Source organism: Numenius arquata, chromosome 2 (genome assembly GCF_964106895.1).
Source record: "Numenius arquata chromosome 2, bNumArq3.hap1.1, whole genome shotgun sequence".
In the NCBI taxonomy this organism is placed as follows: domain Eukaryota; kingdom Metazoa; phylum Chordata; class Aves; order Charadriiformes; family Scolopacidae; genus Numenius; species Numenius arquata.
This window is the reverse complement of record NC_133577.1, coordinates 116,482,222-116,507,675: the sequence shown is the minus strand read 5'-3', so window position 1 is coordinate 116,507,675 and position 25,454 is coordinate 116,482,222. Positions and strand designations below refer to the sequence as shown.

Sequence of the window (25,454 nt, the reverse complement as noted above, 5' to 3'; positions counted from 1 at the left end):
AAAGGGATAAAATGTAAGGAAATGTCTATATATATACATATCACTTCAGGATGTCCCCTTGTGTATTCTCACACTCTTTGAAGAGAGCCTGGCTATAAATTATTACCCTTTGGCTTTTCACAAAGGACTGGAGCTCCCCAGAAAGGATCGCAGGCAGGATGTACACAAGGGTGGGGTCTGCAGCTGTGGGGAGCATGAGGGCTTGGCACTGCCTGAAAATCTCTGCAACTCTGCACCACTTCGTTTTGTCTTGTGCTGGGCCCCTACCTGGAAATTCAGAGCTTTATTCTGCCATCAGATTAGTAAGAAAGTTTTTCAGTATTGGCATTTTAAAAAAAAAATGGTTTGTTCTGAAGGCTGTAAAAGACAACCAGCAGCACATAATACAATCATCCCCTCCTCCATCCCTGAGTGCCAAGAGCCTTGGTGAAGGCTTGGGTACCACTTCTCCAGCTGGGCAGACACCAATGCACCAAAAACCCTGTGCCAGCTCACACACCCTCTGCTGTGGTTCAACTTCTGCTCTCCGCAGTTATAGAATAGAATAGAATAGAATAGAATAGAATAGAATAGAATAGAATAGAATAGAATAGAATAGAATAGAATAGAATAGAATAGAATAGAATAGAATAGACAGTTCAGTTGGAAGGAACCTAAAACAATCATGTAGTCCAACTACCTGACCAACTTGGGGCTGAACAAAAGTTAAAGCATGTTGTTAAGGGCATTGTGTTCTGTTTTGGGCCCCTCACTATAAGAAAGACCTTGAGGTGCTGGAGGGTGTCAAAATAAGAAATGAAGATGGTGAAGGTCTAGACAAGTCCTGTGAGTAGCAGTGGAGGGAACTGGGGTTGTTTAGTCTGGAGAAAAGAAGGCTAAGGGAGATCTTATGGCTCTCTACAACTACCTGAAAGGGGGTTGTAGTGAGGTGGGGGTTGGTCTCTTTTCCTAAATAACAAGTCATAGGATGAGAAGAAATGGCCTCAAGTTGTGCCAGGGGAAGTTTAGATCTTCACCAAAAAGGTTATCAAGCATTGGAACAGGCTGCCCAGGGAAGTGGTTGAGTCACCATCCCTGGAGGTACTTTAAGAGACATGTAGATGTGGCACTTAGGGACATGGTTTAGTGGGACTTGGCAGCATTAGGTTTACGGTTGGACTTGATGATCTGAAAGGTCTTTTCCAACCTAAATGATTCTATGATTGTTCAAACACCTCTTAAATGCGGACAGGCTTGGGGCATTGACCGCCTCTCTAGGAAGCCTGTTCCAGTGTTTGACCACCCTCTTGGTAAAGAAACACATCCTAATGTCCAGTCTAAACCTCCCCTGGTGCAGCTTTGAACCATTCCCATGCGTCCTATCACTGTATACCAGGGAGAAAAGATCAGCACCTCCCTCTGCGCTTCCCCTCCTCAGGAAGCTGTAGAGAGCAATGAGGTCCCCCCTCAGCCTCCTTTCTCCAAACTAGACAAGCCCAAGTCCTTAGTTGCTCATCACAGGACATTCCTTCCAGCCCTTTCACTAGCTTTGTTGCCCTCCTCTGGATGCATTCAAGGACCTCCACATTCTTCTTAACCTGTGGGACCCAGAACTACACACAGTACTCAAGGAGAGGTTGCACCAATGCTGAATACGGCAGGATAATTCCCTCTTTTGACTGGCTGGTGATGCTGTGTTTTGTTTGATGCACCCCAGGATGCAATTTGTCCTCTTGGCTGCCAGGGCACACTGCTGACTCCTGTTGAGCCTGCTGTTGACCAGCACGCCCAGATCCCTTTCTGTAGGGCTGCTCTCCAGCCTCTCCTCTCCCACTTTATACTTGTGCCTGGTGTTATTCCATCCTAGGTGCAGAATCTGCCATTCCTCCCATTTATCATAGCCCAACGCTCTAATCTAGATCCCTCTGCAAGACGTCTCATCCCTCAGTAGACTCAACAGCACCTCCCAGTTTGGTATTACCAGCAAATTTGCTTACGGTGCATTCAACTCCTGCATCCAGATTGTTGATATACTGAACAGAACCGGCCCTAGAATGGAGCCCTGAGGAACACCCACTGGTGACCGGTCACCAGCCAGATGTAGCCCCATTCACTACAACCCTTTAAGCTCTGCCCTTCAGCCAGTTCTTCACCCAGCACACCATGTACCTGCTCATCCCACAGTTGGACAACTTATCCAGAAGGATGCTGTGAGGGACAGTATCAAAAGCCTTACTAAAATCCAGAAAAACTACATCCACTGCCTTCCCTTCATCCACTGGGCAGGTGACCTTATCATAGAAAGATATCAAATTCCCTTTCTTCCCTTTGTGAACCCACGTTGACTGTGCCTGATGATTGCATTATTCTTTAAAGGCCTTTCAATAGTACTCAGTGTCATCTTCCTAATTTTTCCAGGAACTGAGGTTAGATTAACAGCTCTGTATTTCCCTGGGTCTTCCCTCATGCCCTGCTTGTAGATGGGAATAACACTGGGTAGCTTCCAGTCAGCAGGGACCTCCCCAGACTCTCAAGACCTTTGGTAGATGATCAAGAGGGGTCCTGCTGTAACATTCTCTAGCTCCTTCAGTACTCTGGGATGAATCCCATCAGGCTCCATGGACTTGTGAACATTCAGCTGATACAGCTGGTTCTTACAATTTCATTGTCCACAAATGGAAAGTCACTGTTCCTACACTCGTGGTCCTCTGACTCAGGGGACTGGGCAGCCCAAGGTCTATCAGTATTATTAAAGACTGAGGCAAAAAACACATTGAATGCCTCTGCTTTTTCTTCAACCCTACTAGTCAGATGAGCATCTTTAACAAGTATCCGTCCAACATAACATGTCCTCTTGCTATTTAAAATCTTTGCTTTAAAAAGCCCTTCTAGCAGCCCTTACCTAACAGCAAAAATCCTCTGCTTTGGCTGGAATTGGCAAATGGCAGCATTTTGCCTGAAATAAATAAATTAGGACAAAGTGCCCCAATTGTAGGCAGACAAGGATCTGCTGCTTTAGAAAAACCATTATCTCACCTCCCTGACTCCTTGCTGGAGGCAAAAATAATTGATGTAATCATCTAGCTGCTGTTAATGAATTAAAAGCAAGGCTGTGCAGTGGTGAACAGAAAGAGCCAGAAACCCTGATGTACCACACCAGCGGGCTAAACAACCTAGAGGCAACCTCGCCTACAAAAACAGTTTTTTACACAATCAACCATGGGGTTAGTCATTAATAAAAGAAATGTTACTGATGTACAGAAACTCTAAAAGCCATGGCAATGTGCTTAAATGCGGGCTTTGTTCTCTCCTGGTTTCAGTGGCACCAAAGAGAAGAGCCAGTGTCGGTGTCCCACCGCTCTCGAGATAAGAGGGGAGGAAGCGGGTGCAGTGGGCGCATACGCAGTGGGGTACCGAAAGGGATGCTGACAGGAAACAAGCTGTACACTCATGAACAAAAACAGGTTTTATAAAGGAAAATGGCAGTTTCCCCCCCTAAATTACTACATTATTTATCGATACTAGATTGAACAGCTACAGGTTAACAGTTTTCAATTCAGTCCTGTGTTTTCCACATTTTAATTGTAAAACACTCAGGGTATAAAACAGACCCTTCCAACACTCAAATGGTGAAACAACTTTCCCACAGCTGTCCAGACACACCAGCCCACTAAAACTGCTACTCACAGGACCCAAGTTGGCTTCCTCCGCCTCGTAGATGTAATGATCGAGCGAAATGAAGTAATAGCCAGGCTCCACCTGGTTACACTGACGTCCAAACATGTGGGGCCGGCACTCACATTGGCCAGATTCACTTGAGCAGCTAAAATGGAAGAGCAGTGAATTTACAACATATTTTGGCTATGGCAAGGCACAGCTAGAACCAGTTCCAGCTTTGACGTTTTAAGTGGCAAGGAGGAGAAGCACTTCTGGACACAGCTGCCTCTAGACACAAGATGTTCTTGGGCTTTGCAGCTGGACCATCTGCACTGCTAAAAGGGCAGCGTGGTTCAGGGCACAGTCTTGGCTCAACCCAACTATCATCCTCCCAGACAACTCCTAGGCTCAGGCTGGGAGCGAGCAGAGGCCAGGGACCATTTCCAGTAAACACTTTGAATGCGGTTTCCTCTGTTTGGGCGGTGAGAGGATTTCATGCTACGGGTGCAGGCAGTTCCCTGGGGCCAGAGAGCCGTCCTGGGAGAGCTTCACTTGCTACCACAGACATAGCCAAGAGGCATGTCTGTCCTCAAGCCGAGGGCAGTCTTCGGCTCCAGGCTGGCAGGCCGTGCAAGCAGCGTATCTTTTTGTACAGGATCAGGCAGAGCAAGAACACGCATGACCCCGCATGCCCTGGGACGTCAAGCCGCCCTCGTATGCTGCAAAGCACATCCTGAGAGGTCACCCACCAGCAGCTCTCAACAGGGGAAAACTATTCCTGCCTGCTTTAGAGTAAGATGGACACAGCCAAATACATGGGACAGACAGAACCATCACTGGGGAAAGCAGGTGGTCTGTCCAGGGTGCCATACAGCAGCTCCACTTCCTTCATAATGAGCCGTTTTCTTTTCTCAATATGGCTCTATCCCTAAGCAGCCTTTTGGTGGTGTTATTGTCCCCAGGGACTCCACCCTGTCTATGAAGAACCCTTGGGCAGGTTGTATTTTTGCATGTGCCTGTTCACACTTTTTCATAGGAAAGTTTTTTGGCCCACCAAAAGACTATTTTCTTTAAATTCAAGTTGAATTTAGAAACATTTTCTAAAGTCAAACCCCTCCAATTTTCACACAAAATCCCCAGGCTTCTCAAGCCCACATTCTAAGAGTAATTTTTAACCAAAATAATTTTTTGAAATTGCAAAGATTCACTTAAATGTTCACTTTGAGATGCCAGAAGTGCCCTCACTGCCCCAGAAGGGGAAGCTTCCCCTTCGGGAAGCCCCCCTTCGGGAAGCTTCCCCTCAGGCAATGGCGATGACTCCACCACCCAGATTACAGCGCAGTGGCGGGGATGAATTTTGGGAGAGGTGCAACTGCCCCAGGTGCTGCATCCCACACCCTGAACAGGAGCCAGGAGGCAGCAATTCAGCAGCTGAGGAGAGGAGCCCTGGGGAGGCCGAAGCTCTCCCTTTCCGCTGATATTAGAGAGCGAAGCCGGGAGCTGGAGCTGGGCTTCGCAGTTCTCCTGCGGCCGGAGGAAAGCACAGCTGCTCCCTGCTGTGATTTTGCAATCGCTGGGCTCCACGCATGGGAAACAGGCTGTAGGCAAGCTGTACCCCAAACTCCTGGAAGCGGCTGTGCTGGGGGAGTCGTTATGAGCTGTGCGGTGTAACTGATCCGCAGGCAGGGAGAGCGAGCATGGAGGAGTAAATAATCACTAATGACCACACCGGTGTCTGCTGAGGGGTAATAATTCACTTGGGAGAGGAGGGAAGAGACAGCCCACGGGACATTCCCACGGTGATCCCTGCCACAGATGGGGTGTCCACGGACTGTAACAACCTACAGGAATCACAGCAGGACCAGTCCCAAACTCCCCCGGTCTGGTCCCACGGGCTCCAATGGGAAACAGTTTGTCCATCCCCTTGGGAAACTTCTGTGGCTTTAGACAAAAGCAGGATGTTTCAAAGGGTTTGTGAAGGGAAGGGGGGGTGGGCGAGGGAAAGAGAGCAAAGGAACATGCTGGTGTTGAAAAGCCTGGGGTCAGACACACACAGAAAACTTCTCTGGTCGGAAGAGCAGTCTGGCTACCCAGCACCCCTCTGACCAGGCATTTAAGCCAGAAGTTTCCATGCTCTTGCAGATGGGTGCATCTTCAAAACCTACACTTTTCTCTGAAAAACCTCCCCCTACCCAATGGGCACTTCCAGGTCCATGTCTCACCCCATGCAGTGCCACTGGGACAACACAGCAGTACCATGCAGCTAGCGCACTTTCCCCAGCACTGATGGACAGACAGACTGGCCAAAGGGCCAGTTCGGGAGCAAACCAAGAACCAGTCTGATGGCTCATGTCACTGCCTGATTCCTGCTTTGATCCTGTGAGAGCAAAGCTTTGACAAGGACCATACCCCAGGCGACAGCCAAGGCAGAGCTCAGCCCATGGCTGGCTCCTACCCTGGCTGACCAAAGGCAAAGCTACACTAAGAACAGTTTTACGTGTTCACCTGCCCTGGTGGCACAAACCGAAGCTGTTCAGCGTGGAAAAGACACGGATGTCTCTGTCACCTCCTGTTGCAGTCAAGACCTACCACTTTCTGGAGCAAAAAGACAGTCCCAAACATCCTCCTCCAGAGCACACTGAGCCCTGGATATTGCTGGAAATGAAGCCAAACTCGCTGGGGTGAATACAGTGAGTTACAGGAGAGTAACGGGGCTGAGACTCACTTGTTGTTCAGCGCTCCTCCCTGGTCGCAGTCGCAGGGCCGACATCCATCCATGTCATTGCTCAGGCCCCAGTGCTCGGGCTGCAGGAGGAAACATCACCAGTGCTGTAACCCGGTGCTGATTTAACCCCATCTATGCCAAAGGCACATTTTAAAATACTCAGCATAAGCTACCCCAGACTGCCCCCCAACCCATGAATCCTGCTCTCCTGGTTGTGGATCTACCCCCATAACCACCAACACAACCTCCCCACCTGCTCCACCCTGTTGACCATCTCAAGGGCTTGACAAAAAACTGCATCTTTCTGCCTAGCTTTAAAAGCAAGACTCAGGAGACCCCAAGCACAGAGACCTCACTCCTACCACACTATTTACACCAGTTTGGGCTCCCAACTCATGAAAGACTTGGAAAATCACAGCCCAGTAGATCATACCACAGCAGAGAGAAGCGTGTGCAGTGGTGGGGCTTTGTGCAGGGCGCTGCCCTTGCAGGGCTGCTACTCTGCAATTTTCTTGTTGGCCAGATAAGACAGACTTGTTTAGCTTCTCCATGTAGTTCAGTTAGATAAGACAGCCTGTCAGTGTGTATACAAAAGACATTCAGCTATCTGACAGGGTGTTTCTATAACACTCCAGCATGCATAAACACTATATGGAAATGTATGCATATGAAATAATTCCTGCCTAAAATAATGGCCTGTATAGAAAGCAATTTTTTTGCTAACACTGCTTCTCTGACCACTTTGTCTTTTGCCTCAGTGAGGACTCCAGACAAACTGCCCCAGATGCCTCATTTTCACAGAGCAACTACTCAGGTATCCTAACGTCTCACTCTTTATGGTTCTGGAAATTAATCTGGATGCCTCTTGTCTGTCTTAACATGCTTCCCAGCTCCCTGTAACCACAGCATGCCTCACAGCTCCCAACATCCTGAGGTGCCCGCTCCAGCCCGAACACCAGGCACTGGGTCACAGGCAGTCAGAGACAGTGGCCAGCACCTTGTTCCATGCTTTCCGCACGCCAACCTCCCTCACACCAGCACCTCCTAATTTATTTTACGGTAAGCTACTTACCAGGCAGTGATTGCACTGCTTTCCTGTCACCAGGCGCTTACAATAGCAGTTTCCTGTCTCCGAATCACAAGGATTCCCCCCAGGATGGGTACCCAGCGGATTACACGCACAAGCTGGATTGGGAAATACAAACAGGCAGGTCAAAACATGGGATTGGAGTTACAATTTAGACAGTGTCCAATTCGCGTATTTACATTAAAGCTTCCCCTGAATTCCCCTGGACAGAGATTAATTACAAACTTTGCCCACCACCCATCCCAGTAAAATTTCCCTGGCTTAGAGACTTATAATTAAAAATAAATAAGGATGATTCTTCTATTTCCACTGAATACACTGTAAGGATCAGCTGGGGAACTGAGTTTTAAGGGTGGACTCCAAGCTACAGCAAATCTACACAAATGTTCTTCCTTTAGCAAAAAGATGAAACAAAGGAAAAAAAGCACCCCAGAAACCAACTTGTCCCAGCTCTAACAGCTCCTCAAAGAGCTTTTGATCACACATAAAGGAACATATGTTTTTACTCACACTGACAACCCTCTGGGTCATCGGCACTCAGGCCATAGAAACCTTCTTTGCAGAGGTCACAACGCTCCCCTTCAACAAATGATTTACAACGACATTGTCCAGCAATGAGGCCAGTGGAGAAATCGGTGTAGCGATCGCAGATGCCACCATTCTGGGAGCCAGCTGGGTCACAGTTGCAAGCTAAGAAGGAAGCATCATGCGTGTTTTATTAACTGCTACAAAAGAAAAGGCCAAGTATCACACTGAATTATTTAAAATGAGCTGCTGTGTAGAGTGAGCGTAGCATTCCTGCAAGTATTAGACATGACATGAGTTGAACACATAATGATCTGATAAATTTCCAGATTCTTGAAGAGAAAACAAAACCCAGCCAGGCACACTCAAGACCTGCAAGACTGCAAGACAACCACCTTCCCTCAACGATCTTTATTCTGGAGCACAGCACTGGCCAAAAGAAAGCAAGTAAATGCTAAATTCTCCAGGGAAAGCCCCAGGGGGCCATGGCCAGGATGACACGGCCATTCCCACCCCAAGGAGCAGGGCTGCACTTACGCTCACAGACGTCGGGATCCCGCAGATCTCTCTCCGGGTGCTGGAAATAGAAGGGCTTGCACTGCTCGCAGTTGCGTCCTGCAGTGTTGTGCTGGCAGTCGTCACACACTCCCCCGCTGGTGTTCCCTGTTGTCATGTACACAGCCATGTCAAAGTGGCACTGGCTGGAGTGGCCATTGCAGTTGCACTCTGTGACAGAGACAGAAAGCAAAGTAAGAGTCTGGTCCCAGGGGAAGACACAAATCTGCAGAAAAGACACACCAAAGTCAACCAAAGAACATGCAGGACTTTATGTATTGTCACACGTTCCCAAGTGACAGCATGTAACACTCACACCAGACTCCAGTCCTGCATTTTACTCAAACTCACTTTTGCATGCGTTACTATTGCGGCCTTCAGCAGGTCGCCAGGGTAAATCATGGTAAAAATCCAAACACTGCTCACAGTTTAACCCTTTGGTATTATGTCTGCACATGCAGTGCCCGTGGACCTGTCATTAAAAAAAAAAAAAAGAAAAAAAAAAAAAAAGAGGAATATAGTTATATAGTTGGTTATAAAAGAGGAAGGGGAAAAAAAAACCATGCTCTAATTAATGCAAAATATAGCTAGTACATAATGGATATACTTTTGGAGACTTTAATGCATGTAACCGCACATATGAAGACATGAAGGGCCACAGAAACATCTTTTACCTGCCAAGGTAAGAATGTCCTTATACTAATTTGTCCTTCTTTCCTTACTGGGACTAATGTCTGAATAAACACTTTCAGACACAAACAAGGAGAGCACAGTTCCATCTCAATAATCACAAAAGCCTCTTAGACCTAAAAGCTGTGTATTAGCTGTTAATTAGCTATTAACATGCATCTAGCTGTATCAGCACAGTAGCCCAGCGCCTTATTTCCAGTCCTACCTTGGTTCACAAAGCAAAGATAACAGACAGTTTGGATGGGTTTTATCCATCAACCCCAGACTTTGCCTTCTACACATAGAGAACAGGTGCTAAGCAGACCAACAGTGACTGTGTGACAGCTGCTGCCATAGACGATGGGAACTACCAGCACCGGAGCCATCACTTTAAAAGCAAAGTGGTAAAGCCAGTCTTGCTGCTGCTTGGGTGGAGACACTGACCGAAAGTGCAGGGCAACGGAGCGTACCCGCTCACCGGCATCCTGCAGCCCCTGGACAACCTCCACAACCTCCCCGTAGGGCTCCACATTTTCATCCAGTTAATAACTCACTCATTAACAGGGGTGCTATTACTGCTTGTCATGCAAAAATCATGGGGAAAACCAGAACCCAGAAGGGATGTGGCATTTGCAGAGCAGCGTACCACAGGCAGCAGCATTTTCCTTCTGAGCGTGTTGTGAATTAGGGCTACAGCTTCCACTAATCAGCTGACAATGACTGATACAAACACAGGTCATCTTTGATTCACAAAGGTGTTCCATCCTTTGATGCGTCTGTTCACTCCAATTTAAGGGTAACCAAGTCGACACACAGGCCCTATCGCTGGCCTCATATGGTTACACTCCCTTTCTGCATTCCCGCCTTTTAATTTCATCAGCTTTTTAACATAATTAGAAAAGGAATGCTAAAACAATTTTCACCTAATCTGAGCTCTCTGTGCTTGATTAACACTAATAATGACAGATATGTTTGCTGAGGGAGAATAGTTTTAATGGTTTTCTTGTTTGAAAACTAAGGGTGAGGAGTGAAGGGGCAGTGTGTAACCTTTAAATTTGTGTTTAAATCACCTAAAAGAGGCACAGAGAGGAACAGCTCTATGCAGAAAAGTGTGAACATTTACCATTCCTTCCACTTCTTCATTGAAGCCATCCACTGGCGCGCACTCGCTGGCGTGTCCGTAGCAGAAGCAGTTCCCGCGAACAACCATGTCATAGATGGCATAGTAGTACTTCTCTCTGATCTCCATCCTAGAGTCCAAGAGATTATCTCCCAGCGTGTGCAGCTTGATGAATTTGACTCTCAGATTTGTGATCTTTAATAGGTCTGCAGGGGACACCAAAAAAAACAAAAAAAAATAAACCCTAAGTCCCATTTTGGAATTATTTACCAGATATTGTATTGAATGGGAGGAAGCCAGAAGCGACTTCCCAAGCACACTTCCTACGGGCAGATTAGATCAGATTTAATTTCAGCACTTACACACTACACATCACATCAATTCGTACTGCCAAATTAAAAAAAAAAAATCAAAAAAAAAAAAAAATCATTCTTTTACTACAGTTTGATCACAGTATAAGTTATAAGCTCAATTAAAAATACTCATCTATTTTATTGTAGACATACACAGGCACAAACACAAATATTAAAGGCACACACAACAGTACTACCCAAAAGACACTAGTTCTCTGGGGCTTTAATATGTAACATGGGCAAAGAACTGATATTAAGGAACTGCTGACAAGCAGACCAGGAGCTTTAAGAGTTACAAGCCTTTTGGCAAAAATCTTAGTTGGAAACAAGACACAAATAATTCTTCTTTTTTATATGCCCAACTTTCCTAGCAAATATAGTTAGTTACATTTTGCTGAAAGAAGCAACACCCCATCACTGACCAAATACAAAGGAGAAGTTCTCGGGGGATAATCCACGGGAAGACAATACTGCATTAATTACTTCAGTCTACATGTTCACTTTGATATTATGAATCCTGTGTAATTTCTTATAGCCTTGAAATTAGGCTTGAATAGGCTTGAAAAAGCACTCCAAGCCCATGAAAGCAGGTTTTCTCCTTTAAAATGTTGGTTAAACAAACATTCAGCTGATATAGCAACTAGCAGACACTCTTCTACTTCAGATATTCTCTTCTGCTCCAGTTAGTTTTACACTGAAGGACCCGAACCAAAAAGAATGCCTATTAAATCGGAGGTCAAATTTAAGCCAAGCGCTGTAGTTCCCTACTCAGGCCAAATGCCCCACGAGGTTTCTCTTTGAGCCACGCTCAGCAACGGATCTCTCTACCTTTGCATTCCTGGATCATCATCACCATACAGGAACGCTACAGTGATTTGTGTTTTATGACCACATCTGTGTGATCCAGCCAGACAGTGCTACCAAGGCCAACTGTTCTGAAGTCATGACTCAGATGTTCTAAAAAATAAAACACAACCCCCTTGATTTTAGCTAGAAATGCAAAATGATACAAATACCATTGTAGTTCTGTTTCTTTGCTTTCTGAATACTGTACAATTATGGTTTCTCTCAGTGACTGCATGTATTTTGGGGAGAGAGAGTCTTTAATGAAAATAACCCCCTGAAGTATTAAGAAAAGGACCAACTACAGCGATGCATGCAAGAGCAATCACTTGGGTTGACAATACTGATTGTTATTTCCCAGCACGTCACTATCTGAGTCAGGATAAGAAGTCATACTGCAAACGTATTCGTATGACTTCAAAACGGTTATCAGAGCTAATGAGTAGCTTTATTTGTGGCTTACTGTTTGTTTGTTTTTCTTTTTTTAAGCAAATAAGTACAGAAATCTTTTCTAACAAGCCTGGAAGGTAACTGCATACATACTTTGAATTCTTGGACTGTATGGATCTTCAATTCGAAAAGCAGGATCTAAAACACGATATATTACCTGGAGAAAAAAATAGTACAATGAAAGATTCAGCTTTAAAAATAAGAGAATCTGAATTTATACAGAAAAAGTCAATACAATAAACCTGTTGGAAAAAAAAACCCTCTGACCTCTCCCTCCGTTGAAGGTTCAATGTCAGAGTATCGGGAATCACAAATGATATCATCTACTTTCTTCATGGGTCCAGTTGAAATCCCAGGAAATGAGCTCTCACAGTCATATGCAAAATACCTATAGACTTGCCACGTTTCTCCAAAATCAGATGATCTTTCTATCAACATTGCAGCAGGACGGAACGTCTAATGGTAAGAAAACCAAAAGAGATTTTATTTAATTAATTATTACTTGCATTTACATTGAGTGTTTTTACATGTGAGCAATCCATGTCTGGATTTTAGTCTCTCTCCCTGCACTATTTCCAATATTTGGAAATATTGGAAATATTTTTCTGCTGATATCCCACTTTCTGCTCAGAGGCAGATCTTTGAAATAACACAGATCAAACCACAGACTACCCATCTTTAAAAAGACGGCACTCAGTCGCCGAGTGCTTAAACAGACATAATAAATAAGCAAACTTGTACGTTTTTTGGATTCCAAATCTTTTCTCAAAACTGAGGGTTAAAGCACAGCTTTAGAGAGACAAAAATATTTTTTCCACTGCTTGTGGAAAGCAGCACAGCCTTCTTCCTTGCTGTACCTCCTTGCCTAATCTTTTGCAAAGGACCTAATGGTGCTTCCCCTCCAGCTCTGACACCCAGAAGTTCTTGCTGAGGAGTTCTCTCTGATGCTCAGAAAAGCCCTGGGATTGCCCACCTCTCTTCGTCTGAACACACTGCCTTTTGCAGTGTCTCTGCCGTCCAGTGCCAGTTGTTCTCTGTGCTGCATTAAGAAAACCTTCTTTAAAGAGATTGAGAGGTTCAGCTTCATCCACTCTTGCTGCATTTGACTCCCCCAATCCTCAATGACCCTCTCTCCAGCTGGCCCGGCCCAGACTCCAGCAGGCTGCATTCACTTCACACAAACCACTGCCCTTCTTTCCTACACATAATCAACTCTAGAACAACTAGCTAATGAGATTGTAAAAAGATTTTCAATCCCTCTGACCTAAAAATCCAATGTTTCAATTGATGTGCTGCTTTTCAAAAAGCAGATACTAATTTAACACTGGGCTTGCACTACCAAGAAATGCCGACAGTCTCTTCATTAGTTTTATGTATTGAGAGGAGGCCCTCCCAGAGCCAAGCACAAAAGCATCTCAGTTACAGCTGGAAAGAAATTTTCTTTCTGCTTCCTGGCTGAAAATATCACCCAACTTACAAGCTGGTATCTCACCCAACAAAAAATGTAGCAACCCAGAGGTGAGGCAGCTCAAATGTCTTCCACACAAACAAAGTCAACAAACCATCATGAAAACTGTCTTTCCCCGAAGTCTTCCTCCTGACGGCAGACCAAGCCCAGTGGCACCGGGGCACGATGGCCACAGCACCCACATCAGGACCTGGCCAGAAAGGACCTTTCTGCCAGGACCTGGCAGAAAGGACCACCTTCCACCTCAGCCACCACCTTGAGGCAGGGGTAGAAACCCAAGGAAACACCACAGGAAAGAGGAACCAGCTCTTCTTGAAAGCTTGCGGGTAAAAATTAAGAGATTAATTTGTCTACATGCAAAGAGCAGGGATTTAGCCCTGCAGGAACTGCAGCCCCTGAAACCGCAGCTGAAGGTTGCCACTAGCGCTTGCCTGCGATTTAGGATGTACAGGACATAATCTGCCATTCCAAGACATCTGTTTGTAAAGAAACAAAGACACTTTGTGTACAGATGTTCCTTCTTCCTGAAGACCTTTCCATTTGCCAAAAGAAAACCGATACCATGGCCAATTTTTATTTTTTTTTTAAAGAAAAATCCTTGCTACTATATGACTTAGCTAATGATCTTCCAGAACACAACCACCAGAGAGAGACACCAGCACAAATCCTGGCTTCGGTATGACTCCTTGCGCAGCCTCCCTGGAGCTCAAACAAAACTCAAGCCACAAGTCACAACTCAGCCTTCCTTCAGCAGGAGTTAGCGGTTGGCATCTCTAAAAAATCATGCAGAACAGCTCAGACAATGCCCAAATCCCAAATATAAAAAAAATGTGAAGGACTATGAGACCCCTCATTTCCTTATGTTTTAGGGTTTGGGGTAAGGCTGTAGCTTCCTTACCTTAAAGGTCATAATAAGATGAGTGAAATGAAACTCAGCCTCCAGGTTCAGCTGGATAGTCACGTTTTCCAGACCTGCAGGGGCAGAGAAAAGAAGCCGTGCAGCAAACAAGGACACCCTCCAGCCTCTAAAACTAAATTTTGCCAAAGCTCTCCACTCCAGCGGCGCAGAGACTCTTTTCTTTGCCACTTGGCTCTGTTGTCAAAAAGGGATATGAGGGTTAGTGCGTTCCTGAGGTACGGGGAGACACCAAGGACCTGCTGGAGAGTGTATTGCACAGGGGATTCCTGTGCATCACCTGCACCAAACACGTTACACCCAAAGCGTGAGCCTGCACTGCCGTTACTTCAGACTGCGTAACATGGCCAACATCGCTAGATCTCGGGTCAGGATGGAGACTGCTGTGGGCTGGATCCTGGCACCAAAGCACCCAGAGGCTGGGACAATGGGGATGCTGAGCCCAGAGCTGTGTGGCGACCACAGGCTGTCCTCACACACTGCAGCCCCTCCGGCAGCAACAGAGGCACAAGCTCCTGCAGCCCTAACACCCCAGATCTCACCAGTGGCTGGTGGGGGCTGTTTCCCACCTTTTTTCACTCCCTCTGGACTCTCCTGTCCATCTGGATGCAGAAACAGTTCCTTTACCGCCCGGTTTTGAAATACCCCTAAAGCAACCATCACAGCCCTGCTTTGCAGTCATGAGGGCTAAGAAATTGGGGAGAAGCAAATGGCTTTCCAAACTCTACTGTACGACTACCTACAGCCAGGGACTCTACACAGAAAGGAAGAAAAACAATTGCAAGTATTATTTTGTCATGTGAAAAGACCTCTCAAAACAGCTGGATACTAATTATACTGTAGTTAGAAATTTAAAAATAAAAAAAAAAAAATCAAGATTTACAGAGAGGAGAAAGGGTAAGAAATGAAAATAATAAAACAATAAAGCGCTTAAATTTTCAACCAGCTGTAACATGTGGAGCGTGCAGCAATGGCCCCTTCTGCTGTATGCCTGAATAGAAGAAAACATGAATTGGACAGAAAGAATCATTTGTTTTTTATTGTTGAAAGACATTTTCATGACCTTATGAGCTAAGAACTTTTCTGTGCGAATGCTGCCAAGCCTGTTGCAAAAAACATGAATTATTTGGAACACTAGTAGAGAGCCGCTGGAGACAAGCGGCTTGCTGGCCTGATCTAAATGGTTAAAAAGGATTTAGTGAAAACCTTTCTTTACCAGGCAGCAAAAATGTTACAAATATTACCATATTATTTTCATATATATTAAGAGAGCTACTGCCAATGCATTTGCACAAATCCCATCCTGTCCAGCTGGCTTTAAGGCTTCAGGGTAGGACTGCTGTTTGAGAAACCTCGATGCCTTTTTTCGTGTATGAAGGCATGCCAAAAGCATAACCATAAAAGTTAAAAAAAAAGGACCGAGGAAGGATTAAAAAAAAAAAAAAAAAAAAAAAGCCACCAAACTAACATGCATTTTAACTAGCTGGCTTCTAGTGTTCATTTTACTGTTTGGCACATGGATACAGGAATTCAGGGACCCCAGGAGGGAAAAGGCAGCTTTCTGGGTTAGATATCCCTGGCTCTGCTCTCCCAGAGCAGGAAAGGAAACGGGAGGTGTGCGGGCAGGACGGCAGCCCCTGGCTCAGCACCCAAACCTCCTCCTTCCGCACCCTGCCTCCAGCCCAGCGGCGTGGGGAAGCCCTGTGGTGCTTCCTTGGCAGCGCCGTCCCGGGATATTTACTCCTGGAAGGCTGCTCCACTCCCGCTGCCCAAACATGAGGGAGATCTGGACCCTGTGTGGGAAACTTCTCTTTAGGAAAGGATTCTTGCAAAGCAGTGGGACAGCTCTTTCCAAAACTCCTGGAGGGCTGAGGCGGCTTCCTTATGGATTAAGAACTGCTCCAGGGCATACAAAAGCAACCAGCCCTCCTTGAACAGCATGATCCTTCACACAGCAGTAATCACCAGGCCAGAGATAACAGCAAACCCGCAGGTACCCTAAAACAAAAGGAGGGAAGGCAGCTCCCAGCCCTGGAAATGGCTCCCGGGCAAAGCCCCCTACCATTTTCCGACTGCCACCAGAGCTTCAGGCGATTCGGAGCGAACGTGGTGACGACATTTTCAATGCGATGACTGTCAGGATTGAGAGTATCGTGGAAGGGATTCTCGGAGTCACATATGAAACATTTTTTGTCCTCCTGAAACAACAAAATAATCAGCATTACTGATTTTATCCGTGGGGCAATAGTTGTTTCCTGCAGATAAGAGTATTTTCCATCCACATCACATTCCACTCATTTTGCCTGCAGGAGTCATCAAAGGTATTTTTTTGTTGAAATGATAAGCGTATTTACCTTTATGAATTAATGCAAATTGCTAAATGGAAAATATGCCAGGAATTCCATGAACTTTATTTTTAGGAGAAGTATGTTTTCAATCGAAATTGCAGTCTCAGGAAATTTCTTCCAACCCACGTATTCTCCAGCAGAAGTCAGAACCAAAGGAAGCATTTACAAAAAAATCACTGAATTGCTTCTGTACAAATGTACATGTGCAGAACTGCATTTTCAACAACTTGTGTGAAATAACCTTGGCTGTTGGGAGCTGTCTTGGCAACGTAAGTTCTCTGCCTTAGGGACACCTCCAGTGCGGCTCAGCGCACATCAAGGGGCCATCAGTGATTTAGTGATTGAGCCCTCTCAGCACAGGGTTAACTTTACTCTGAATCCAGCTTGTCAAGCTCCTACCTTGCATCTTCACCTGGAATTGCAAGCCCAAGGTGAAATAAACCCACGTAAACCCAGTTTGCACACACTGCAAGGTGTGCCCATAAAAAGCCTGTTGGGTGCGAGTCCGGCATGTGCTGCTTGGGAAAGCCGTACGCTTCTTCACCAGGAGGACAAAAACCCATCCTATTACTACAAAAAAATGCTATTTTTGCATTGTCCTGGTGCCTAAAACCACTGCTTTCCAATTTTGCAAGGTAGGATGCAAACCAAACCAAACCAAAAGGGAAGGTTCCTGATGAAACCAACTTGCAGTTGGAGGGGGCAGAGGAGGGAGAGGAGCTCATCGCACCGCAGCGAGGGAGCCCCTGCACACCAGAAACTCATCACTGCCAAATGCTACACGGGCATCACTCCTCCAGTGGGTTTATGGAGACAAATGCAGTGCTTTATCAGTCAAGAACGTGAGAGCTGGCAGTCTGCGCCACACAGGCTTTCCATTTCACCAATTTCGGCTTCCACAGCTCCTCCCAAGCCCAGCACTTCACCCCCCACAAGACCCTGGAGACTCCTTCAGCAGAGAGCATGGCAAGAGCAGGGGTCCCAGGGAAGATGTCCCCTCCTGCCCACTCCAGGCTTCTCTCCCCCAGCACCACAGCCCTCACCTCATGCCGCAACTTGCTCCTTCTCCCACCAAAATTGAATCCTAGAAAGCCCAATCCTGCAAAGCTCTCAGCACAGCCAAGTCCCGTGTTATTTAGAGGATACTCAGCACCTTCCCACGATTTCCTCAGTACACCTGACAGCTCAGAGGTAACCAGGGGCATCCCAAATGCTGAACTGAAGCCGTGAGATCAGGAATCTGTAAGACCAGAGTGCACACGTGTGCTTCTGGAATGATGCTTTTTACTATGGCACTTCAGCATTTTTTGAGACAAGAAAACTCAACAAAGTGCCTTTGTTATTTTGTTCTACCAGAGATGCTAATGCCGTTACAGACAATCCTAACATACTCCGAAAATGTTCCAGCAAAGCTAAACCCCATGTTAAATCAAGTATTAACTCTAGTAGGCAGAGCAGTACAGTAAAACTAAAGGCGGAGGGGAAAGATTTGGTAACTTCAGGGCACAAGCGGGCCCAGTCCTACAGTCCCTCTGGCGGGACTCCTCCTGCTTCCCGTGGTTTTCCTTCCAAGTGCCACAATCCGGCCCTATTGTCCCTGCAGTAAATTCGGCCAGAGATTATCCCCTTAGTTTCAGAGTTCCACTTATAACTGATACTTCATTCTTCTCCACCATCCCTTCCGTCTCAGAGATTTGAAGTCTGGTGAGCTGCTTCTGGCTTAAATAGTAACGAGCTTTGTGTTTTCCACCAGATGTGCAGAGACAACCTTATTTGCATCCTTTCACTTGGAGACCACACAAATGTAATTACATTAGGGGAACGGTGGCCAGAACACTATCCGGGTCCTACAGACCACTCTCAGTCAGGAAGCTGTCTAGACGGCTCCGACTAAGTCTGAAAATAAAATATTAATTGAACTTACTGCGGCACATTCCTCCTCATTAGCATCGACAAGGAAAGGGGGGTCGGATGCCAAAAGCCGCGAGGGGTTCCTTGGACCCGGGGGGCGTGGGGGTCCCGCACAGGGGCACGACGCTGTCCCGCTGGAACCCACAACCCGCCGCGAGGCTTATCCCACCGCGCCAGCCCGGGCCGCTACGGGAGGTGATGCCCAGCTCCGCCGCCGGGGACCGAGCCCCGCGGGCAAGCGTGGTGCCCCGGCGCGCTGCTCCCCCCGTCGAGGCGCTCACCTGGAGGTGGCTGACGATGCAGTAGGGCTCGGGCTGGCGGAGGCCGCAGGTGGAGGAGGCGGAGAGGCGAGCGGCGCGGCCGATGAGCAGGTCGCCGGTGGCGGGGTAGCAGCTCCCCTCGGCGCAGCCGTAGCTGTACTCGGGTTCCTGCGCCGCCGCGGACCACAGCGCTGCGCGGCCGCGGAGGGAGAGAGGAATGAGAGAGATGAGAGAGAAGCTGCGGCCAGGCTGGGCGCCGCGAGCAGCCCCGGCGGGAGCCGCGGGGGCTCGCCCAGCCCGCCGTGCCCCGACGGCGGCGGGACCGGGGCGGGAGTTACCGAGGCAGCAGCAGAGGTACAGCGGGAGGCGGCCCATGGCGGGCACCGGCGGGACGGGACGGGACGCGACGGGACGGGACAGGACGGGACCTCCACGCCGCCGCCGAAAGCTGTTGCTCCGGCTGCTCCACGCAGGCGCCGCAGCTTCTCACCGCTCCCGGGGAGCGGCTCCGCACCGCCGGGCGCCCCCCGGCCCTCCTCCTCCTCCGCCCCGCCGCCCCCGCGGGGCCGGGCCGGCCCAGGCCGCCCCTCCCGCTCCGGCCCCCCGCCCCGGGGCTGCCGCAGCGCCGGGTCCGGGGGAGGGAGCGGAGGAGCGGCTGCTGTCGAGGAAGGGCAGCCCAGGCGGGGTGGGGGGCTGGGGAGAGCGGCCCGGCGGCGGGCAGGGGAGGAGGACGCCCTCCCCGCTGCAACCGGGGAGCCCCGAGGCGGGAAGCGGGGGGACTGCAAGCCCCCCGCCAGGACAGGTCGTGCCCTCCCCACTGCTCCCCAGCTTTGGGCAGGGGGCAGCAATCGGAGGCCGGGGGAGGGGAGGATCACCGATGGGGCAACCCCTCTCCGTGCCCCCGTCTGTGGGGCAACGATGTGGGAATGGGGTTTTTGACCCAATCCTGCCCTCTGCCGGGGGTGCTGGTGGGGCTGGGCGGAAGGGATGGATGGTGGATGGAGCATACCCACGCGGCAAGGCCCAGAACCCAGCGAAGGACCAGGGGGTTGGCCGCCATTGCGTGTGATGCTCAGCGGCTCCGAATCACCTGGTGCTGTGGTGCCGACTCAGGTGGCTCGGGAGTGCCATTCCTGGGGATGGCGTCCATGCTGCCATGCACGGCTGGGTCTGACCTGGTGAGGGCAGAGAGGCCCATCAAGCCCAGTCCGGATGCTGCCAGTCTGTTTCTCCTTAGCTGGGAGCATGTGGTGCTGCTGCCTTCCCAGGGGTGGCTGCGAGGGATGAATGGCTGCGCTGGAGCTGCCCCTGCACTCCCAGCCTCCCACTTTGGTTCCCTGGGCTCTGCCGGGGGAAACCGGGGTTCATCTGCCAGCAGCAGAATCTCCTCGGCACCCAGGGGAAAGGTTTACTGGTAAATAAACGCCGAGGAGCAGGCGTTCGAAGGACGAACATATTTGAAGAGTGCAGCACAGGGTGGGATGGATGTCTGGGTTTATATCCCCACGTTTTGCTTGTGCACGTGTAAACACGTATACTGGTGTAAATCTTCACCAGGTACTGCTGTCCCTCAAGAACACCTTGCCCTCGGTATTTGCAGTGCCGGAGCGGAAACGGTCTGTCTGTCCCGGCAAACCCTGCCGAGGCAAGGTAAATATGTTCGTTCTCATTTTACAGATGGATAAGCAGAAACAGAGAGATACCAAGTGACTTGCCCTAAAGGTTAAACACCAGGTCTGAAATGTAACCCAGCACTCCAAACTGAAGAACTCGTGGGGCTGTTTCATTAAAGATATCCAGGAAATTAAACCGTTTTAAGCTGACAGGGCAGGTATTGTAATTCTAAACCTCTTCTGCAGTGTGGTCATCCAAATTCACAAAACTAATTCAGTTTCACAATCCTGTCATGTAAATCACTGCACGGCTTTGTTTTTAAGCTTCAGTACAACAAACATTTTGTCCCACTAACAGAAAATGTTTCACTCTGCTGCGGTTAGAAACTCCTCCAGTCTGTGGCAGATGGGCAGCAGCATCACTCCATGTGTTACTTTGCAAGGACAGAGTGTTTCATTGCCACTAGATTTTTTTCCATCCTGTGTTTTTTCAATTTGCATGGATGTTTTCTCTCTTTTTTTTTTTCTTTTTTTTCCTTTTTTTTTTTCCCTGTTCCATAGCCTTGTAGAAGTCATATCCTCCCCTAAACCTAAAATGGGCTAAAGTTGCCCTCTGGAGCTCCTTGCCACTGTGGTTAGGCTCCTTCCTGCCTTGCCGAGGATGGTGTGACAATGCACCTGGGGGTCACCCTGCTGTGTGGCATCAAGGATTGAGTTGGAGTTGTAGCCACAGACCTGGGTGGCCATCACCCGTAACCACGGTCACCTTTCAGAGGTAGCCAAAACCCCCGGCATTCACCATGCGGGTAATAAGGTGCAGGGAACTTGTTTGTGTCCGTCTCTCTCTGCAGTGCTCATGAGCAATAGTGAGTGGGAGTTTTTTAATTTGATTCTTCAGATGGTAAAAATTCAGTTTTGCATTGTGTCCTGTCCTTGTGGTTGGTGAAGAGGCTTTACAGTCCTGGGGTGTCTGTGTTTGTGCTGGGTCTTCTCAAAGAACCAAATTTCAGAACTCGACCTCAGTGGGACACACTTGATCACTCATTTGCTTATAACCCTGCAGTGGTGGAATGCCTAGCAAATAAAGCTGATGAGATTATTTTTTATTAAATATATCTTTGATTATATTTGGTTAAGTGTTGTTTGGTTAAATGTTGTTTGCATTTTGATTGATGAAGTTGAAGTCAAAATGCTCTACAGCAAGACACTAATTTCAGTTTTTTTTTTTCAAGAAAGTTTTCTGAAGCCACTTCTGCCCGCAACAAAGAAGGCCAGGGGGAACTGAAAATAGGCATTTTTGATCCAGATACAGCATTTTCCCACAAATCAATTTTGCAAAAAAACTTTAATTTTGTGCCGCTTCCAATGGGGAACGCTGCACAGTTGTAAACCTCAGAAGCTGTCACAGGGTGGATTTGGTGTTCTGTAGCTGCTGGTCCCATCAGGTCTGCTCGCTTTGTGTGTCTGAGCATGCTTGGAGGAGGGCAGGGGAGGTTAGACTCCACGCTGACTTTCTTTTTCCTGTTTCCGTTTTTCTTCCAGCGATTTCTGTTCCCCCCCACCCCAATACATCTCCCCTCTCCTCTTTAACTGCCTTGTGTTTACAGACTTCTCATCCTCGTGGCTTGTCGAAAGCCATATGGCAATGCTCACAGCCAACAGTGGATTTTAGGAGGAAGTTCTCTTTCAACTTTCTGCTTGTGAATTCAGATTTTTAAAGCCATGAATGAAATACTTTTGGCTTATGTGCAATTGGGAATTTCCATCTAAGTGCTTCAGTTTGCCTGTTTCAGGTGCAGCGCAGCGGGGCTGCATTGAAACCTGCAGGAAATCCTGCGTTACCTGGAGAGCCACGTGTGAGCCGCTGGGTGAGTTGTGTGCTCCGAGTTAAACAGAGATGCTCCATTTCATTATGGCAAAGTCAATCTAAATACACTCATCTGATTACAGCCTAGTAACTTTAAAGAAGCCTCACCGAAGATTTTTTTAAGGTGCTAAAATTCAGAAAAAGCTAAACCGCAAATTACGTGCATACCTGAATACAGGTTTCTTTGTTAGATTATATCGAATTTATAATTTGATGCCATCGTTTTCACAATAGGAGCTATTATATGGGTGATGCATGTTGCACATTGCCCTGGAGCACAGCTGGTTTGAGTTAGAGAAATATCTCTGAAATCTCATGTGTGCCAGCAGTTCCCACCCAAGCCCCCCACTGCATACAAATACTACTTCAGCTCTCCTAAACACAGAATGAGAACTCTGGAGGGTTTATCTCTGTTGGATCGAAACAATGCTTGCTTTTAGATAAGGATTGTTTTAAGGGTGCTGCTGGCATGAGGATGGGTAAACGCTGAGAGCCTTGTGTTCCTGCATTCCTTGTTTTACAGACGTGGCCTGGGCTCCATCAGAGTTCTGAAGCAGCGCTGGGCTCCTCACACAGCTGAATGAAGTCCATGATGGATGCTCACTGTGGGACAGTCCAGCCGGGAATGACACGACTGGTTTTAACTGAGAAAAAGCCATCGTGAGTCTGTTCAGTGTCCTGCAGGAGTATGTGTACCAAGGGTGGGATTTTGAAACCGAGGCGTAGCTCCCTTCAGTCTTTTTAAAACTCTAGCCTTTTTAAAACTCTAGCCCTTCTGTAGCATTTGCTTAGCCCCAGTCTCCTTCTTTATATATATTTTAAAAAAGGAGTTATAAACTAAAATTTAGGACAATTCCTGTGTTCTTTATGGCTACAAGAAACTGCTGAGTGAACTCTGACTTCTGGGAAGTGTTGCATGTGGGAGAAGAGCTGAAGAAACTGCTTTTCAACATTTGTGGCACTTTAGGCTCACTGCTTAAACCTAAGAGCTGGAGTTATTCTTCAGTTGTTGGTTGCGTTAGTGAAAAGTGTAGGAAACCCCTTATAAGAAAAACAGGCATTGCAGGAGGGGCATTGACAAAGAAGTGATTTTGAAGTTGTTTTCAGCATTAAGCATTTGTGCACTGCCATCCAGTGGGCACTGGGGAATTGGCTCCCTGTCGCCCACCCCTAATGGCCCAGCACTGCATGGAGGTACTGCCTGCCCATCGCTGTGCATTTTCAGTGAATGTAGGGGGACCCCCACATGGTCAGGGGTTCCTAGTGCCCCCCCTGCTCTGTCTCAGTGAAGAGATGGGGATGGAGGAGTGATGGTACCCTGGGGATGCTTCTGGTTGTCAGCAGGGATGGCTACAGAAGCCTCAGCCCTTCATCTGCATTGCCCCATTCCAGTCTGTGCAGGGTCAAGGCACAGCCACAGGTTACTGAAGGGTTCAGCAGAAGACACAGGGTGTTGGGAGCTCCCTCAGCGATCCTCCTTTTGCATTTCCAGCCTCCTACAGCAAGAAGCCCTAGGCTGTGCACAGGAGCGTATTCAAGAGCTCCCTCGAAGATTACATCCTGATTAGGCAATCAGCTGATTTATTAAACGGTATTTGCTATTTCCATATAAACTCAACTGGACAAAAAACCAAGAGAAAATTACATTATTCACTGTGCCAAGCTACTATGAGCACCTTCAGATGTATTTACAGAGGACAACCCTCCTCTGTAAATGTGCCAGGAAGCTCAGGAGATGGTAAGCATGGAGACTTCAGTTGCATTTTACCTGATGGTCTGTTCAAATCTTAACTTTTGCATGTTGCATACTTGCTTTCCTGCTCTGTGATTTCATTTTTAATGGCTATCACTTGTTCCTCTAGTTGTCTGAGTTGCTCTGCCTTGTCTTGTTTGGTTTGATTCAGGTCCTGAAGCTTCTTCTCCAAATCTGGAAGAGACATGCAGTGATGTTAATATTTCTTGTGTAAGTAAAATCCAGGGATTAACAGCATTTCTCTTCCCAGCAGTTTTAGAACCAATAAGCCCATTTCAAATGGGGAATGTTATATATGCAAGTGGATGGGAAAGTATGGCTTCCAGATAGCAAGAGAAACGTGACAGCCTTAAAGAAATCAGTTTCTCAGCGTGTGCTTTTTGTCCATCAGCTGGGACGGGGCAGGACACAGAGCTCTTAAAGGAGTTGGTTTAAATGGAAACACTCAAAGGAACAGTGTGTCCACCGATGTGTGTAAAGCCTAGACAATTCAGGCATAGTGGGCTTAGGTCTCCCATGTTTACAGGAATGTTTTCTGCTAGTCCCTGTGAAGCTCCCCCAATGTAAACATACTGGTAATGGGTCAAAACCACATTATTCACTGCCTGTTTCCAACGCACTTATCATCTGGGCATTTGGAGTGACTGGGATGCTCTTAATGCTTCTCCTGAAGGTATATGCTTGAAATTGGATCCTGAAGAATTTGCTCCTGTTTCTGTTTCAGATTTGCTGATGTTACACAGTATTTTCAGACTTCAAGCCTGGCAGGATCCTAGGCCCAAGGATTCCCAGTGGGAATCTACAAGAAGAATTAGGTTCCCTGTGTGCAATTACATGATATGTGCTCTTCCTTTTTGGTGACCCTCTAAACCCACCTGGGGGTCTGTGTGAGGACCAGTGCTGGTATGGCCGCAGCAGCTGTGGTCTCTGCTGCCCATGACCCCTCTGCCACCCGGCCACAACCCCGCAGGTCCAGGGCACGTCAGCCTCAGTGTCCACAAGCCAGTATTTGTACCTGGTTTGTTCTGCCATTGCTCAGAGATAATGCCAGAAGGGGAACAAGTGTGGACTGATGGAAAACAGCTACCCTGCAGCTCTATAACACAAGCCATCACTTAGGTAGTGTAAGAAAAGACAGAACACAGAGGAAAGATTTAAGGTCCAAATGCCCAAAGCAAGTGAATAAGTAAAGGCTTCCAGATGAATCTACAGCCACATTTTATGCAGATTTTGCACTTCTAAAAACTTCAGACAGTTTTTAAACTGTCTGAATCAAATCACTGCAAGACCCTGTGTGGACATTTCTTAAACTCTGCTTATAGCAACCAATTTATATCAGAAAAAGTACATAAGCC

At 47.5% G+C, this 25,454-nt stretch overlaps 2 protein-coding genes across 2 annotated transcripts in view; both read right to left on the bottom strand.

The window, feature by feature from the left end:
- LAMB1 (laminin subunit beta 1) overlaps positions 1-19,400 on the bottom strand; it is a 49,276-nt gene extending 29,876 nt beyond the window's left edge. The window contains exons 1-13 of the mRNA XM_074144624.1: positions 19,205-19,400; positions 18,888-19,057; positions 16,410-16,545; positions 14,330-14,403; positions 12,231-12,419; positions 12,057-12,120; positions 10,321-10,523; positions 8,880-9,000; positions 8,511-8,699; positions 7,959-8,138; positions 7,434-7,546; positions 6,362-6,441; positions 3,667-3,802 (exon numbers count right to left, since the gene is read on the bottom strand). Coding sequence (XP_074000725.1) covers positions 3,667-3,802; positions 6,362-6,441; positions 7,434-7,546; positions 7,959-8,138; positions 8,511-8,699; positions 8,880-9,000; positions 10,321-10,523; positions 12,057-12,120; positions 12,231-12,419; positions 14,330-14,403; positions 16,410-16,545; positions 18,888-19,057; positions 19,205-19,241 — 1,692 coding nt within the window. The 5' untranslated portion in view covers positions 19,242-19,400. The remainder of the gene's footprint in view (positions 1-3,666; positions 3,803-6,361; positions 6,442-7,433; positions 7,547-7,958; positions 8,139-8,510; positions 8,700-8,879; positions 9,001-10,320; positions 10,524-12,056; positions 12,121-12,230; positions 12,420-14,329; positions 14,404-16,409; positions 16,546-18,887; positions 19,058-19,204) is intronic.
- A 4,733-nt stretch (positions 19,401-24,133) lies between these two features.
- The window catches only part of LAMB4 (laminin subunit beta 4), a 43,120-nt gene continuing 41,799 nt past the window's right edge, over positions 24,134-25,454 (bottom strand). Inside the window, exon 34 of the mRNA XM_074144621.1 lies at positions 24,134-24,273. Coding sequence (XP_074000722.1) covers positions 24,134-24,273 — 140 coding nt within the window. The remainder of the gene's footprint in view (positions 24,274-25,454) is intronic.